The following is a 17,134-nucleotide window of genomic DNA, read 5'->3' on the forward strand; positions in this document are numbered from 1 at the left end:
CCGCGCCCCGCCCCCGCCCAATCACCGCCCGCCGCGGCGCCGCGTGACGGCCGCTCCGCCAATGGGCGTGGGGATCGTCACGCGCCCGCCGCCGCCGCCGCGCCCCCCAGGCCCTGCCTCCCCCGCCTGCCCCACGCGCACCCGCACACGCAGCGCCGGCCGCGGCCCCGCCCCCGGCCCCGCCCCCTGCTCGTCACCAGCCGCTTGACTCCCCCCCCCCGCGGGGGGGCTCGCGCTGCCCGCACGGGCACGTGCTGCGGGAGTGGTGGGACAGAACAGTGACAGTGACACACGGACGGGGCCGGGACAGCGCCAGGACAGCACGGGGAGCGACTGCGGACTGCAGCAACAGGAGTGATAACAGGAGTGCTGTGCCGGCGGCTACTTCGCGCTGCCCCCGCGCAGCAGTGGGGGGGCCGCGGGCAGCGTCGGCGCTGCCCCTGCGAGTCTTCCCCGCGCTGTGCGGGCTCCGCGTCGCCCCTCTTCGAGGGCTTGAGCGGTTCTGTCCCTCGCGCAGCGCAGCACAAGCGGTGCTCGGGGCTCACCATGTGCTGCTGTGCGCGTTACCTCCGGGCACCTGGGAAGGAGGCATTCCACATGGCTGCTGAGATTCCCAGAGGCTGTATGGAGAGTCCTCAGAAGCCGCGTTTTCGCCCAGTGACTCTCAGCTACCTGAGAGCTTCTCAGAGGACTGGAATGTTCAAATACACTCCAGGGAAGATGGATTAGAGGGCGAGATACCCACAGCAGTCAGAGGCCCTGATAAACACAAAACGTGCATCGTTCTGCAATGCATCACCTCACTATCGCTACAAAAATTTAACTCTGGCCCCTGATAAGAAGAGTGGCTCTGCAAAAGACTTAAGAACACACAAAAGTATTACAAAACACTGCTATCACACTGGCAGGTATTCCAAAGATAGGCAGGCTCAGGGTTTTACTCCATTTTGTAGGACAAATCCTAATGTTGGCTCTCCCATGTGATCACAGATGCAGAATTTTCAGGCAAACCATGCCTAGTTTCTTTGAAGAGAGGAAGTCATAGATGCTGTGTTTCCAGAACCTGTGCCACTTAATCCCAGGCACAATAAAGGGACGAACCAAATGATTTATAGTCTTATATGAGGATTATTCCCTCAAACTGATGAATTACACCTTTTCACTTGCCAGCAAGTTCTCTGAACTGTGTCAGCTAAGCCTTTCTACATGCTACTGGCAGTTTGCAAAGCCCTGTTACTTCAGAGAAATCTGACCTCACTGTGGATTACAGGAGGGCCTTGGAAAATATTTGCTTTCAGTGCTTTATGAACCACTTCAGCCCAATATCCTTCTACAGCCTCTGCACTCCGCTTGGAAAACTGTAGGATGGTGGGTCCTGTCCTGCTCCCAGTTCTGGGAAGGGCCAGGGGCTAACCATTGGGTGGAACAGGAGACTGACCTGAGTCAGGGAGGGAAAAAGAGGCTTCACACAAAATAGGCATTCACAAGTAGGTGTTTTCTTCCCTCTGGCATTGCACCCGCTGATTTTTGGTGAGGATGGTGGGGAAAGAGAAGCTACAGGGTTGGTGTGGTTTAGTGAAGTTAATTCCCAAGCAAGAATAAGAGCTGGCTTGCATCTGCACTATGAAAACTGGCGTAATTTACTCTTACACCAGAAGAGCAACACCCTGCCTTGTTTGCACCTGGCTGACTATTTTAAAGAGCAGCAGTGGCTGAGAAAGCTGCACTCCTGCTGCACTGCTGGGCCCCTTCCAGTGACTCAGTGCCAGCAGAGGCAAGCTGCTCCATCCAGAGCAGTGGTGGGAGTCACAGGCAAACCTGCACGTCTCAGCCAGACAGCTGCCATGCTGAGTGTCCATGCCTAAAACCACGTCTGTCCTGTTCCTTGTAGCCATGCCAGCCATGCCAGCAAGTGCAGTGGGGCTGCCCAGATTCAGTGGAGGGAGGTTCAGCCACAGCAAGTGCCCGGTGGGATCCCAGCAGCAAGCTGGGACCTCTGCTAACTCTCGGCTTTGAAGCAGCCTCAAGAGAGTCCTTTGCCTAAGCTGCGGTTTTAGGCAGTGGAAAATCCTTGTTGAAGGGTGAAGAAGAGAGCAAGAGTGGCTCACCAGGCAGCTGAGCACCAGGGCCTAGCCATTGAGGGCAACAGCCAAAACCCCACATACTTGTGCCGATAGATAAAAAGTGCTGGGAACTTGGAGGGGCTGGAGTTTGTGACGTGTCTCACTGCTGTTTGAGTGTGAAGGTTGTGATTCCTCTGCCTCCCAGAGGCTGAAGTTTCCCATGGGTCTCATACTTGTTCTTGTTGTGTAATGCTGCAAGGGGGAAGAGATGAAGGTCGCTCTTGCCCTGCGCTAGCACTGTTGTGGAGTATCAGGATTTATAAAAACGAGCAGAGGGAGGAAAGAAATCAGTAGTCTGTTTCCCTGTGTAGCCTTGTAGGTCTTAAGCAAGAGGAAGCTGACTTTAATCCCTGGAAATCACAGAAACAGCAAACTCTTCCACCTCCACGTCATTCCAGAAGAAGTTAAGCTTACGCTTCCACATACCTCAGTACACCATTAAAGAGTAATTTTTCATATCTGTGCATGTTTTTCTTTAGCTGCCTTAATGAGGAATATTCATTTCCCCCTTTATTTTGGCAAAGTAACTCTTAACATCTTAATACAGATCTGATTTATCAGGATAATATGGCAAAACCTGTTGCTGTGTGTATTGTCTGCAGAACCAGGTGATCCTGTTAATAGGTGTAGCCTAAGCAACACCCTGCAGAGATGAAACACATTCTCTTTTATTTATGCAGCTTGGCATTCTATTGACTTACTGCTACAGCAATATACTGAATACCATCTATCATGATTTATTACTGGTCCTGGTTCTCTTCCTATTTTCTGTCTCATCTTTCTACTGTTTTGCTTGATTTACCCCAGTGAATCATCAGACAGTTTCCATTATTAAAAAAATCAATTACTTTGATGTACAATGGGCAGCACGTACCTAGTTCCACATTTTACTTAAGTAGGCATTTTGGGTGGTGGATCTTGGCAATAATGAATGCATGAGCTGAAAATAGCTTACTACGGACTGTTGGGATTCAAGCCCTTTTCATTCTGCTCAAGGAAGAAAGGTCTGTGCCATGGGACCCTCAGTTACCACCCCTTCTCTCTGAGTAGGGCAGCCAGTGGGCAGCAACCCCCCCTCGCTCACAGGTGCTTTAATTTTCACAAAAGGGAAAGCAACTTTCCAAAATGTGGGAAGCAAATTCTAATTCAAGCCCTCTGGGGAAGTTGCTGTAATCTCCAGGAGAAATCTACACAGCCTTTAAGGAAGGCCAGGCAGGATCCTGGAACAAACCCTAACTCAGATTTCAGTGATGACCAAAGGAGTAGCAACCTATATTCCCAATATGCAGAGATTAAAAAGATTCATTCCTCATGTCTAATGAGGTCAGAGGAGCAATACCAGTGAGGAACATGCCCTGCCAACTACTAAATGCAGCTTCTGAGCTGTAAGCTTAACTATATGTATAATTATTTGCAGGATGCATAACAAATGAAGACTGCCAGGCTTGACGGGACTAATATTAGTGCTACCAGCTGTGTTTTGGCTTGTGGGCTTAAAGGTAAGGTAATTCTGTCTCTTCACGTGGCCCATTTGCCCAGTACATGTGAGCCAGTGTCTGCATGCATTCAAAGGAACTCCACTTCTCAGACAAGTCTTCACATTTCCTGCAATGGTTACGTGTAGGCAGATTTGTGCATGTTTTTATTTAACTCCCTCTCTGAAAGCTCAGTGCTTGCATTCACAACCACACAAGCCCATAGCCCTTTGCCTCATCATGAAAAACCAGGCCTCCCTTCATCTGCGAGCAGCAGTATCCCTGAGAGGAGACGTCTGAAACCATAGTTACCAGCTTCTATCTGAATAACAGCTCTTGAAAAATTCCCAACTCCAAGGCTATGTTCTTGTCCACACCAACTGCAACAAGATGAGAGTCTAAAGTGCTTGAAATTAAATTGTAGGATTTTCCGGAAACCATCCAGCTTCACAGTAACCATCAGTCCCAGAAATGGTGAATGGCTCCTTGCACATGCTTGTGTTTCACAGGGCCAAGAATCTTAAATCCAGTAAACTCTGCTATTATCTTCACCCTGACTTAGTACTGCACATGCCTTTCCAAGGCCATGCACCTCCTTGCCTGTCTGCAGGGTGATGACACCAGCTCTGGGATGTGTTTTATCAATTTCTCCCTTCTTAGAAAGTGTCCCAGCTGTGGGAGAAGGAGTGCTTTCTGATCTGACTTGGATATCTTGGAGAAGAGCCAGGCCTTTGTCTTTTCCTGGAAATGTAGCTGCAGGAAGAATGATTCACCAGGTTGAACCTGCATAACCAACTGAAAACAAAAGCTCAGACTTCTGTGTCTCACTGTTGCAAATAATGGGGGGAAAAATAGGCATCCTGTTTTGAAAACCACTGCCAGCTGACAGGACAAAAATTTTGCACGTGTGATTGTCTCCTGAAGCTGACAAGTAACATAAGACTACAGCCATTTAAATGAAAAAGCCTGGAGCAAAACTGTAGTTAGGGAAATAGAATATTCCAGTGTTTGGGGGAAAAACAGTAACCAGGGAGGTTGTTCAGAACACACAAGGTGGATTTTTAGTAGCCCTAAATTTTCACACTTTTAAATCTCCTGGCTAGCAGTGAATACATGCAAACCAGGGCTGGGAGCCTGTGTTTCATAGTGTAAGGACAGACTGCAGTGCTGTTGTCATTGATTAAATCCGTCCTTTTGCCTCTGCGGCAATCTAAGATGTCACTGCAGGCAATGCAGAGGCTGGTTGGCTGGCATGACAGCATCTGGATCACTGCAGGGATACCAACAGCACCAGCATGTGGGAGTTAAGGTTTCTCTACTTTAGCTTTTCTTTTCTGCTCCTGCCTTCGTTTTGTCTTAAGGTAAAATAAAGTTATCAAAGACTAAAGTAGAGTTCATGGAGACTTAGTGCCTGGGAAGAGAACTTGAAATGTGCTGGGACCAAGAAGGACGGAGGCCTGCAAAGCTGTACTTTGTGCACTGTTAGGCAGAGGGCTGGCAGAACCATTTTGATGTATCAAGCATTAGAAATACCTGTTACTGCAGGTCATGGATTCAAATTTCCTTCGAGGAAAAGGAAAATGCTTGTCAGTATTTTAACACAAACATTAACATGAATGGTGACTTTATTCAGAAAAGTGCATGTGTAACCGTGCATGTGTAAGCCCTGCAGCAAGTTTGTTTAGGGTAAACTTCTGCACGTTAATTCCAACCCTGGGCCACCAAAGGCCGGAAAGCAGCGCTGAGGGGCCCTTACTGTTAGCTTTAAGGTACCTGGAATTGCTTAGAGTTGACTCTTCCATCTTCTCCATTGTCTGAAGGATTTTCTTTCTAAGAACTTGAGACAAGAAACACTGACAATACCATTACAAATAACGCTAACACTCCCCACCCCGTCTTTCATAAACTTGGATTCTTCCTGCTTTTAAAAGGGTAACCTCTGCACTGAGGCAGATGTCTTTGCATCCATATAAATGCTATAGCTGATGTCTGCTTGTCCTTATAATTGTTTTAAATTAGTTGCTGTTAACTAGTCCTAAATTAATACAGTGCATTACTTGCACTGTAATTTCCTCTCCAGTTACCTAACACTGCACCTATACAACACATCATAAATTTGGCCACCTAATGTTAAGCCTCTAGATCCATATGCAGACCCCATAAAAAGGGAGGTGTTGCAGCATTTTTCCAGTATCCCACACACCAGACACATGTTACTCTGGCCTACAACCATCAGCCAGCTGAAATGGGTACAGAAGCTGCTGGGAAAGAAGGGCAATCACAGCCCCACCTAGCTGCTTCCCTACCACAGCCCTGTGCTCACGGGAGCACTGCTGGAGCAGCCCTTCCAGGTGTGCATCCATGTCTGCTGGAGCAGCCCTTCCCTGTGTGCACCCATGTCTGCTCACGGGTCAGCCTTGCTCCAGTGGATTATGAACCCTTCTGTCACAAGACCCAACATATGGCATCTCAAGGCCTGGAAGTCCAGCAACTGGAGATGTCGGTAAGGCTGTAGGTCTGTGGACATCTGAAAGCGCAGTGATAAGTGGAGGAGGTTTCCAGCAAATGAAGTGCAGCTGAGAATGCAGTGGTTGCTTGTGAAGAACAACTTACTCATTTTGCTTTTTGTCCCTTAACTAAAAATACAGAATAATGTCAGTTTTCAGACCTGCAAGGCCTTTGAGAGCTCAGTCACATAATTCCACTAAAAGCTAAGCGATCTTTCTGTAAGAAGACATTTTAATAAACGTGATGATTATATACGACACTTTATCAAGATGCAAGGTTGAAGGAGTGAATGTAATGTTACTGATGGGAATAATTCCCTCTTCAGAGGTTGCAGAAACTTCCTGTATTTCAGCTCAAGCACTTATGAAATTATACATCTTTATACTTTTGATCATTACTTCCATTGTTTAATGTAACTCTCTGTGTAACAGAGATGACACGCTAAACCAAATCATACATTTATTTCAATATTTAACATTTATTGCAAGGATCTTGCTGAAGCAGCAAGTTGTAAGGTCTACTGATAACCCATCAGTTTCTGCAGAAACTTAAATTTTTATTTTTAATTCACTCCATTGGTTTCAAAGATGATCCAAATCAGTTCAAGATGAGGCTGTCTTTATTCTGCAACTACAAGCTGTCATCAGCCAAATTAATCTCTGCTTATTCCCCTTGTATTTAACAGCAAGTTATTCACCACCCCATCTATCTCATGGGTGTGGAGAATCTGGAAGCTACTGGTGAAGATGAAAATGTAAAAACTGTTAAATCATTTCAGTGCTAGTCATTTGAACGGCCACTTAATGGTGATACTTAGGGAGAAAGACCTCTTTCTTTTCTGGGTTTTCCTCCAAGCTTTGTGTTAGCTCTTGTTCATTTGGTTGATGAAAGCTTTTAGCAAAACAGATATTTGTACAAACTTTACTTCAAAGAAAATTTTTATATCTGAGTGGAATGACAACCAGAAGCAGCTGCCATTTATTTAGGGAGGAAAGGATTAAATGTGTATGGCCAGAAGTTTCCACACAAATGTGGAACAGAACCATTTGGAATAAGGCGTTGCTGTTAGAGGGTTATCAACAACACAGGTTTCTAGATAGAGTTTAAAAAAAAACCCCAGATTGTTTCTATTTATACCTGCGTTTGCCTTGGTAACCGGAGACTGCATGAGAGATGCAGTATTTTCCCACCATGGATGTCTCCAAAATCCATGCGCAGCCATGCGCTACATCCAGCGTCTGCAGAACTATCACAAGAACTGTCACATTCATTTATTTCTAAGAGAGGATTTTACATATTAAGCAGCAAAGAGAAGATTTCAGAAAGGGAGTTATATTAGTAAAGATTCAAAATAATTTGTACTCATTTCTATCTTATCTACTTGATTCTTTGATCTTCTAAGTATTACAAGGACCATCGCTCTTAAACACTTTGTCTTAATTACCCTGGGCAGCTTACTCGAATCTGAGGTGGCAGGATTTACTTATAGTTGGCTACGTTATGCCTGCTCTATCAAGTAGTTGAATTAGGTAAGAATGGACTTGAATCAGTGTTTCTTTAAACTTTAACTCATTCTTGCTTACCTTGAAGTCAGCTGGTTCCTACTTGGCAAGATTATGTGCAGTTTAGGTATCCTTATAGCCCTCTGCAGTGCTTAAAAGCTGAACCAGGCTATGCTCTTGCAATTTTACTGTTGTGCTGAGCTTTAGCCCTGCTAGGAGAAAAAGCATTTCAGTTCTGCAGATCTGTTTTAGCCATAATTCTGTGTTGTTGAGTTTTTCTTATCCTTCTATTGTCAGGAAAGGTAGAAGAAACCAAGTGTCTTTCTCTGCCACTGTAATACCCAGCTGCTGCATCTTCTTAGAAAATGGATACAGAAAAGGGAAGAGCAGGTAGATGTAGGCTTAGAATGAATATGGGGAATCAGGGCCCAGACTGAAATTCTAGTGGACTTGGTTCTCTTTTAAAGCTTCACTATCCAGTTATGATCTGGAAAGTAATTTCTGATCTCCGGTCTAAGGTTCATGGAAGTCAGTGCCAAAGCAACTTTATCAGGGAAGAAGGGGAAATACTTCTGGAAGCAGGGCAGGATCAGTAGAGAATCTGCTGGGCTCCAAAGATATTCAGGGCATCCTAACAAACCCACATTATTAGGATAAAAGCACTTGCTGCATTGTCAGCTTTGAGAACAAATGTATAAATTTTCACATACAGCATTTTTTTCACTCCAGTTGCTCTTCAGCCAGACCCTTGGTCTTATGACTGCAGGGGAAGAAAACCGATCTTCTGAGGCAAAAAGGAGGCAGTTGGGAGCACTGGAGCCCTGCCACACTCCTCCATATTTTGGTTGGAGATCCCAAGGCTGACATGGTTCTGGAGGTAGAGGCCAAAGCTTTGTGCCATTTGGGAGTTTTCCTCTATTTGCCTGATGGTGTAGTTTAGGCACAGTGTGACTCAAAAACTCATTCAGAGTTCTCATTTCAAGTGTAATCACTCTCATTGCTTTTCCCACACTGCCTATATAAATAATTAAAAAAATAATCGAGATAATAGCACAAGCAATTTCAAACTCAAAAGCAGTAGTGGCAAGGGACCAGTACTTTAGGACATAAAACCACAGTAAGCTGAATCATCACACTCGTTCTGGCATGTTTATGAGGAGAAGTCTGAGTTGCCATAATTCAAGTATGAACTGGTTTGGGGCAAGTGAAATTTTGGTTTCCATTCTCCTACAGTAGCAGAACCCTAAAGACAAGCTTTATTTCCTGTTACCCCTGTGCAGCCTGTAATGATTCTCGAAAAAGATTTTCATGAATCCTGTCCCACTCTGTTGAAATTGCCAGTATTTAGATGTAACCACATTTGCTTTTGTCTGCCAGTCAGATTTGCTGCTCCCCGTGGGAAAGAGTGGGGATGTTTTCTGGAGCTTGTTAAGCTCCCCAGCTTCGAAGGGCTGGCCTTGCCCCATTGGTGGTGTGACTGGGATATACCACGGTGCCACAGAGCCTCTGGAGATGGGTGCAGAGAAGGTGTGCTGCTCCCCTGCCCTGCTCCCAGGGGCTGAGGAGCACAGCTAGAGGCACCGAGCCTTTCTGTGGAGTACCTGCAGCACGGCCTCCGGGCAGCCAGAGCGCAAGGGCTGCCAGGACACTTCCCTGGCTCTCCCATGGCTTTTAGCAGTCTTTGGAGCTAGTTCAAGTAACAAAGGAGAGGAGCACTGTGTTGTTTTGCCAAACAAGAGATTAAATGGAGCCAAAGGTGAAGAGAAGCCCATGCACAAACAGCGCCACAGGAGCATTACCACCTCACCGCCAGCCCAGAGCAGCTTTGCCTGTGCTGCCTTGGTCAGTGCTCCACTGAGATGCAGAAGAACTGCTCTGTTTTTGCCATGGTTACCTAGTCCCAGGGAGCGCTTCCAGGCTGGTGATGAGCACTTGCAGAGATAATGCTCTCCGTGCCAGCAATGGAGGACGAGGCCGGTGGGCTGGACAAACGCCTTCCTTTGCACTGCCTTCCAAAGACTCCCCAAACAAAAGCCAGAGGCTGGCACCGCAGGGAGGCTGCGGGGACATTGGCAATGTCCCACAGGGCGTGGGACCTTTTCCCCCCGTACCTTGTGGTGTGGCAGTAGGTCCGCGGGAGCCCCTCCGGGCCCAGCCTCCCGCAGGAGGCACCGCGCGGCTTCTCGCCAGCGCCGGCCACGGGCACAGCCCCGCACCAACCCGGGTCGCCTTCTTTCCTGTCCCCCGGCCCGCTCCCGTCGCGACTGAGGGGCAGGAGCGCTCTGCCCAGCCCAGCGCGGCCCGCTGTGCCCGGGCTGTGATCGCCCCCCGCCTCGGCCGCTCGGCGCCGCCGTTCCCGTCCGGGCGGTGCAAGGAGGCCGCGCCCGCCCCGGGCTGCGGCGCTGGGGGCCGGGCCGGGCGCTCTGCGGCAGCGCCGGGGCTGCGGCGCGGGAGGAGCGGGCCGGGCCCAGGCGAGGGGCCGGGCCCAGGCGAGGGGCCGGGGTTCTGCCGGTGGCGGCCCCGGGCCACCCCCTGCCCGCGGCTCGGGGAGCGCGGGGCTCGGGCAGGGCCCGGCCGGTGGCCGAGGCCGCGGCCAGCCGGGGCCTGCAGTCGCCGGCGGCGGGATGGCCCTGGTGCCCTACGAGGAGGGAGCCGGCTGGGGAGCGCGGCAACTGCACAGCCCTTCGGCCACCTTCCACTTCGCCAGCCGCACCATCCGCCTGCAGCAGGACTGGCGGCGGCTGGGGGTGGCGGCCGTGGTCTGGGACGCGGTAGGTGTTCACGCCGAGCGGAGCTTTCCTGCGCTCTGTGGCTGCCTGGGGCGCTTGCCGAGCTTTCAGGATCACCTTATAAAATTATTTAACGTTAAAATGTAAAGGGAAGGCTTTTTTCCTTTTTCTTTTCTCTTTTCTTTTCTTTTTTTTTTTTTTTCCTTCCTCCGGAAAGAAAATATTAAACTCTGCTTTACCTTTTTTTTTTTTTTCCCTCATAAGAGATCCTGAAGGACTTCAAGGGAAATGGGCCACCTAAATCTTGCACGGCCACTGCCAAATACAGGAAATATCCCGGATAACTCAGAACTCTCACCCATTTCTTAACAATGACTGGTGATGTTTGCTTGGCACCCTTCAGAGCACAGCATGGATCGCTGCTTGTAGCCTCCAGAAGGACTGCTGATAGACTTTATCTTGGGGATAGGAACAGTCCAAAACAGAGGGGTTTGTGGCAGGCCCAAGGCTGCAGGGCAGTCGCTCACAGCACCACTGTAGAAATTCAAGGGCTTCCCGTCAGACAGGTCTCAGGTCCACACACAAATTGCTCTTTTACCTCTAGTTTAAAAGAACAAGCATAGCAGTTTTAGCAAAATCCTCCAATGAATTGGTGTACAGGACTGTTGGTCTTTCCGGACATCAGCTTTGACAGAACTTGCTCTGGAGAGAGCTCCTTGTCAAGATTGATGTAAAATACAATACATTAGATATAACCAGATAGAAGAGTTATTTCTTTACATTCCCTATTGTCCTTCCTGATGGCATGCCAGTGTTGTGCAGAAACCTTTTGAAATACTATGTAAGAGATTATGAAGCCTTATTCTTGTCTTTTGCAATACTGTGTTCATTCACTAATGTTTGACACCACTTCAGCTTTTCTTTTCCAAATGCAACTCCTTCTACCTCCTGTTATGTTTGGGGATTCATGAAGCACTTACCACATCTGAGTTGTAACCTCTATAGTTCTTTTTTCTTTCTGCCAGCAAGAGCCTTCCATAAAACTCATAAAAAGACCACATGTGCACACAGGAGGCAGAGAAGGGTTGAAGGAAATCTTGCTGCAGACCTGAAGTGCCTGACTCTTCCCATAACCTTCTCTTGGGTTAAGCCAGAAACCCTGTGTTTGGTATGACTGAAATGAGCCCTGTGCTAAATTGTCTTTGTCTCTTGGCTTAGGCTGTTGTCCTGTGTGCTTATCTGGAGATGGAAGGCATTGATCTCAGGGATCGGTCTGTGATTGAGCTGGGAGCTGGGACTGGATTGTTGGGAATAGTGGCCACGTTATTAGGTAAGGGCTTTTTTGTTTGCTCATTTAAAACACTTTACAACTGTAGTAAAACTAGTGCTTTTACATCTGGTATAGTGTGAGCACCAAAGCTGCATATGTGAACTGTGATGGTTCCTCTCTGAGTCATCTTCCTTTCTCGTTAGACTTGAGAGCCTGCTGCGATATTTGTTGTAGTGATGGTGCCACTGCAGTTTACTTTATGGCGGGACCCTGTTAAGGCTGACGCCTGTTACCATGGCAGGAAGCTCAGCAGCAGTCAGCTCTGCAGCTATTCTCCCCCGGGGAACAAGTGCTGAGCTTCCCGTCTTCCACATGTCCTCGTATGCAGATAAAGCTACAGACAAACGGCTCTGAGCTTGCGTAAGCTGTGTTAGCCTGTCTTGCAGACAGGCAAGCCAGGGTCTGGAGAAATGAAGTGATTTGCCGGTGATCTGTCTGTGGCTGAAGTAGGGACTGGGTATTATGTTAAATTAGTGCTACCTGTCCCAGGTTAACTTTGTAATTCAAAACTCTAGTGGCTGTGCAAGGTGCCTACTGAAATAATAAAAACAGAGCCTTTGACAAAATACAGTCATGCCATGCAAAATCACACAGGCATAACTTTGTCTGACCTGTGAAAGAGGCTCTCTAGCTGCCTGTCTCCTACTGAAAAATATGGGGTTGAAGCAGGTTAATGGTAACAACCCCTCTAATTCATTCTTTTGTTGCCTATGGAAAGACAGAAGGTAACTCCGTGACTTTCATGCACTAAGAAATAGCACTAGAAAACACTTTCTGTTCCCTACCCAACTTAATCTGCACTGTATATTCTTAAGTGACTGATGAAGGGTAGGATGTATGTAGATAGTGGGGGTTTTGCGTGTTTTGTTCTTTTGTTTGTTTGTTTTTAATCAGGCAGTTCAGGGAAATTGTTAACGTTTAACAAGGAGCCTGCTCGACTTAAAGCATTGTATTCCGCATGCTGTATTTATGGACTGACTGTTTGAGCCATGTACTCCTGTACTGCTTAGGTGCTCGTGTTACTATGACAGACAGGGAGGCAGCACTGGAATTCCTGGAGTCAAACGTACAGGCTAATTTACCCTCTGAACTACGTCCAAGAGCTGTGGTGAAGGAGCTGACTTGGGGAAAAGACCTGGATAACTTCCCTCCAGGAGCATTTGACTTCGTCCTGGGTGCAGACATCGTTTATCTGGAAGAAACTTTTGCAGAGCTGCTTCAGACGCTGGAGCACCTGTGCTCAGAGCAAACTGTGATTCTTCTTGCCTGTCGTATCCGCTATGAACGGGATCACAAGTTCTTGAAGATGCTGAGAGACCGTTTCTCCGTATATGAGGTCCACTATGATTCCAGTAAGGATGTTCATATCTACAAAGCACAGAGGAGTAGTCGCAGGGATGACTTTTGACTCTACACCTTGTTAATAAACCACTGCTGCTGTTCAGTTCTCCCCTTTGTTTCTACTCAATACACTCATTCCTAAGCATAAAGTTGCAGTTGTGTTATTTCACTGTCTTCTTGTTCTGATGGTCTTGTCTGATAAATTGGTCTGACACAGCAAGGGCTGCACTTCTGTTCTGCATATTGAACCTCTGCTTCATTTTGGAATACAGTTGTGTAGGGTCTTCCACTGACTTTTTATCAAATGTAATTTTTGAAACTGATTTAAGCTGCAGAAATCTCCAGGCATCAAAATTATTATCAAATTATTATTATCTGTTGTTTAAAATCAAACCACACTTAGTTCCTGTGGGAAACATGTGTGTTACAGTGGGGTTTTTTCCTCTTATCACTTCTTTAACTCTGAAAAGTGGATGAAATAGAAGCTAATCCTCCAGCTCTAAATGCTTTAACTCTTCAGGCCTTTGCATCTTAAAAGCGGTGGTAAAAGAAGCCACTTAAAGGGCTAAAAGAAACAAAGGCAGCTGCTATAAAGTTGTTCTATTACTATCACTGCTGAATTGAAGAATAGGGAAACAAAGAACAAAATCTGGATCAGGGGGCTGAGAATCAAGATTGCCAAGTAAGCCAACTTAGAAATCAGTGATATTTTTACCTGACTTGCAGACGTGGGGGCTATGCCTGCAGTACCAAAGCGGTTGTGGTTCACGGGTTGTCCTTAGCAAGTCTCCCCCACACAGATAAAGGCTCCTTGGAGAAGATACACATGCACATGAAAGTGAAACATGCAGATTCAAACTGTTCTTTAAATATCAAATCAGTCCTTGACTCTCAAAGTACTGCTAAGTAATCTACTTTCTACATTCGTTTGTGCCCCCTCTGTCTCTGAGAGTTGTTATTTAGGAGAGGAGGGTGCTGCTGTAAAGTCTTTGTAGCAGGGGAAATAGTTATTCTTGTATTACTCGGGACCTTGGGGCAGTGTCTAGATTTCAGTGTGCTTTCAGTGCACAGTGGTTGTTAGACGCTGTTCTAAGTAACTGATTTCATACCTTGAGCTTGTAAAACATGTTTGTGTGTTTATGCCATAAGATTCTATGTGAAAATGCTGCAGCCTGTAATCCTGCTTGCACCAGCAGCAGACTTCCTTCTCTTTCTAGTGGTAGAAGAATGAAACTGATGAAAACAATGGGCTAACAGAAGACAGCTACACTTCTAAATGCAGGAATTGCTTTACTACTTTTTTTTTTTTTTTTTTTCTGGTGGATGTGGAACTTTTGCTTTAAACTTAAACTCACAAAGTCTCAGGTCAGGTTCAGGCTTTAAGCATATGCTTGTCTTTGGCACTGGCAAAAGCAAACACCAGCAGCTGCTTTGGGCTACAGACATTTTGGAGCTTTCTATCACTTCTGCTTCCATCATACTTCCTAACTGCAAAAGATGCAGAGGGTCGGTGGTCCAGAGGTGCTGTAATCTGTAAATGACACATCTGTCATCACCGCTGTGATGAATGAGGCCCGAAGGTTTGTGCCTCATCCCTGGCACATCTCTGGCATGTTTTCAGCGAAGTTCCTTGCTTGGCTCTGGACTTGGCCTCAGAGTTGCTTTTTTGAAACACAACAGTATCCTCAGAAGCCACATGGTGTCACTAAAACAGTACTTACACAGCTGGCTGGGAATTTGCAGCCTGAAACTAGAGTTGAAGTCTGAGGGAAGGGAGACAGCACCCTTGACTGAAAACAGAACACGATACGAGTTTTATGTGCCAGGTGTGGCTTTTTTTGTCCTATGAGCTGGGTGAGCAATGGTTGAAAAGAATTAGGAGCTCTCCCCACTCTCTCTGGCTCTAGTTTTTGGAGTGTGGCTCTAAATTCTTGCCACTCCTCTTCCTTTTCCTCCCCACTGGTGTTTCCTTGTCTCTAAGCTCGTCTCTGATTAGGCATTAGGCTTGTCTGTACAGTAGGCTCCCCCTGGGCTGGAGCTGCCAGAAAGCAGTGTGTTGGTGCTTGGGCTTGTGAGTGCCCAGGACATGGTCTGTGGGGAACGTGGCAGTGGTTGGCCCTCACAAGAGGTTGCAGCTTGCAGTAGTGACAGCTGTAACAGCTTGTCCTGTTGCCATAGTAGGGACATGCTAAAAAGACTGATTAAATAGCGCAGAATAAAGCCTAGTGCAGCAACCTACACGCTTTTAAGAAGGGGGCTTTGGCCTAGGCCTTTCTTTGACAATAGGATTAGTTTTGTACTTTTAAAACAAATCAGTTTAATTCCATCTCTTTCTGATTGTTCAGTTAAGCTTTCAGTGTCAGATTTCCTTTTGCTTCCGTGGCTCCTCTTACCCACAGCCTTCTTGCCAGAGCAGGCATGTAGAGACCAGGTTTGGCTTCTTTTGCTGTGCTGCTGTTACACAGCAGCTGTATGCAAACCCAAGGGAGTATGTTTGAAGGCTGAAGCAATGCTGCTGCCCATAAATGAACACTTGGGGAGAAAAGCATGAGATGACACTGGCAGCTCAGGTGAGTGCCTTGCCCCTGACCTGCAGAGCTGAGCTCTCAGTGGCCCCTTCCCAGCCCAGCAAGTGGCACCCTCTTCAAGGGGACACCTTCTCCTCTGCTACTGGGGTGCAGGTGCTCCATTAAATTTAGGAGACCAGATCCAGGAATACTGCATTTAGGCCACCACCACGTGCATATCAGTTGAGGGTGCATATCAGTTGAGGCTGCTTTTAAAGCTAGTGTTTAGGGGGAGGCACCAACCGTGAGAATGTAACTCGGCTGAAACCTGATGTCCATTCTGGCTGGGCAGTGCTAACACTCACCTGTACCAGGCACCCAGCAGTGCCTTCTGTTGTTCCAGGTTGCACTTCACAGGTCTTTTGATTTCCCATCACACTCAGCTTTAGGGAGAGGTCAGGAGTCAGTCAGGCTGGGATTGAATCATGCCAGAGGTGCAGAAGTAGCAGAACCGTAACAGCTGGGGAGTGAGCACAGAGAGCAGCCCTCTGCAGTGACACCTGCAAATTCTGGTGTCCCAACCCACTGGTACCAGGTGAGCTCCTGCTCTAATATCAGATGATGCATGGTAATGCTTGGGTGGCTGTTTGGCAACTATGCCAACCCCCTGCCCAAGCGCATTCTGTCACCCTGTTCACCCCAGTGCTCGAGAATCACACTCTCCTTTGGGTGGTTCCATTGCATTGGTCCTGTTTGGTAGCAGATGATGTGAGCTCATCTATAGGGAGGATGTGTTTGGGCATTGGTCCCTGGGTGAGATACAAATAAGTCTCTTGAGAAATTTACTCACTCTAGGGAGTGGATTCAAGCCACAGGAGAGTGACCAGGTAAGACATGAACATGCTGTGAGACTGAGAAACCATCCCTGAAACATGCCATTTTGCAAGGAACAAATTTTTCTAAAATTTCATTGCAACTAAAATAATGTTTGATTAAGATACAAATCTTAAGGTATCAGACAGGTATGAGATTCAGCTCTGTATCTTACTGACCAGGAACTCTGAGCTGCAGCAGTGTCAGAAGGCTCAGGTTTAGCAGCTGACCTACAACTGACTGTGCAGGGATCTGTGTTACGGAGTTTTCAGTGCAAAATTCAAGCTAATCTGCATTTTTATCTCATGGACTAACCCCTGTATGGGATTCTCCCTCATTACTGAGGTGTAGATTTTTCTGAGCAAGTACGTGAATGGCATTATGAAAACACTCAGTTGTGAAAACCACAAAATCCCAGCTGTAATGAGCTGACCTTACCGCTTTCCCCTTGATTTCACTGGAGGTGTGTTTACCTCAGTGCTGAATTTGTTCTCCTGGCTTTCATCCCAGTGTTTGGATCCAGCCTTGCAGATTACATAAGTGGGTTGCGATCCTTGCAATCTTTGCTGCCTTCTGTTTCTGTTCTGTTCTTAACATCAGTAGTACATGGTTTACAGGAACGCTTAAAAGTGAGAAATGCAGCATATTTTAACTGTGAAAGGCATAAGTCTTTCAGACATTACTAAACAACAGAACTAACTGCCACCAGAATGGATGCCTAAAAGCAGGTTTAAAAATATCAGAAG

At 47.0% G+C, this 17,134-nt stretch overlaps 2 protein-coding genes and 1 long non-coding RNA gene across 4 annotated transcripts in view; 2 read left to right on the top strand and 1 right to left on the bottom strand.

Moving 5' to 3' along the window:
- Window positions 1-3,589, top strand: part of PLEKHM3 (pleckstrin homology domain containing M3) — a 150,090-nt gene extending 146,501 nt beyond the window's left edge. Inside the window, exon 9 of the mRNA XM_017834483.1 lies at window positions 3,541-3,589. The gene's annotated coding sequence lies outside the window, so the exon portion shown is untranslated. The remainder of the gene's footprint in view (window positions 1-3,540) is intronic.
- Window positions 3,590-3,656: 67 nt separating this feature from the next.
- LOC108507166 lies at window positions 3,657-9,939 on the bottom strand. 2 transcript variants are annotated; one of them, XR_001878016.1, is made up of 4 exons: window positions 9,720-9,939; window positions 7,690-7,817; window positions 7,244-7,352; window positions 3,657-6,234 (listed from the first exon to the last, which is right to left on the bottom strand). It is a non-coding gene; the product is annotated as an uncharacterized LOC108507166 (long non-coding RNA). The 2 variants fall into 2 exon arrangements; XR_001878015.1 differs by lacking the exon at window positions 9,720-9,939 and having other exon boundaries at window positions 7,690-9,388.
- A 256-nt stretch (window positions 9,940-10,195) lies between these two features.
- Window positions 10,196-13,157, top strand: METTL21A (methyltransferase like 21A). Its single transcript, XM_017834836.1, has 3 exons — window positions 10,196-10,379; window positions 11,556-11,667; window positions 12,678-13,157. Exons 1-3 carry the CDS (start codon window positions 10,233-10,235, stop codon window positions 13,073-13,075), a joined length of 657 nt encoding a protein of 218 aa, XP_017690325.1. The 5' UTR covers window positions 10,196-10,232; the 3' UTR covers window positions 13,076-13,157.
- The last annotated feature ends 3,977 nt before the right edge of the window (window positions 13,158-17,134 follow it).

This window comes from Lepidothrix coronata, unplaced genomic scaffold (assembly GCF_001604755.1).
Source record: "Lepidothrix coronata isolate B3197 unplaced genomic scaffold, Lepidothrix_coronata-1.0 Scaffold7, whole genome shotgun sequence".
Taxonomy (NCBI): Eukaryota; Metazoa; Chordata; class Aves; order Passeriformes; family Pipridae; genus Lepidothrix; species Lepidothrix coronata.

Coding starts and splice junctions, on each gene's coding strand:
- METTL21A (XM_017834836.1), top strand. CDS start 10,233: ATGGCCCTGGTGCCCTACGAGGAGGGAGCCGGCTGGGGAGCGCGGCAA. Junction 10,380..11,555: donor CGGCCGTGGTCTGGGACGCG/GTAGGTGTTCAC, acceptor CTCTTGGCTTAG/GCTGTTGTCCTGTGTGCTTA. Junction 11,668..12,677: donor AATAGTGGCCACGTTATTAG/GTAAGGGCTTTT, acceptor TGTACTGCTTAG/GTGCTCGTGTTACTATGACA.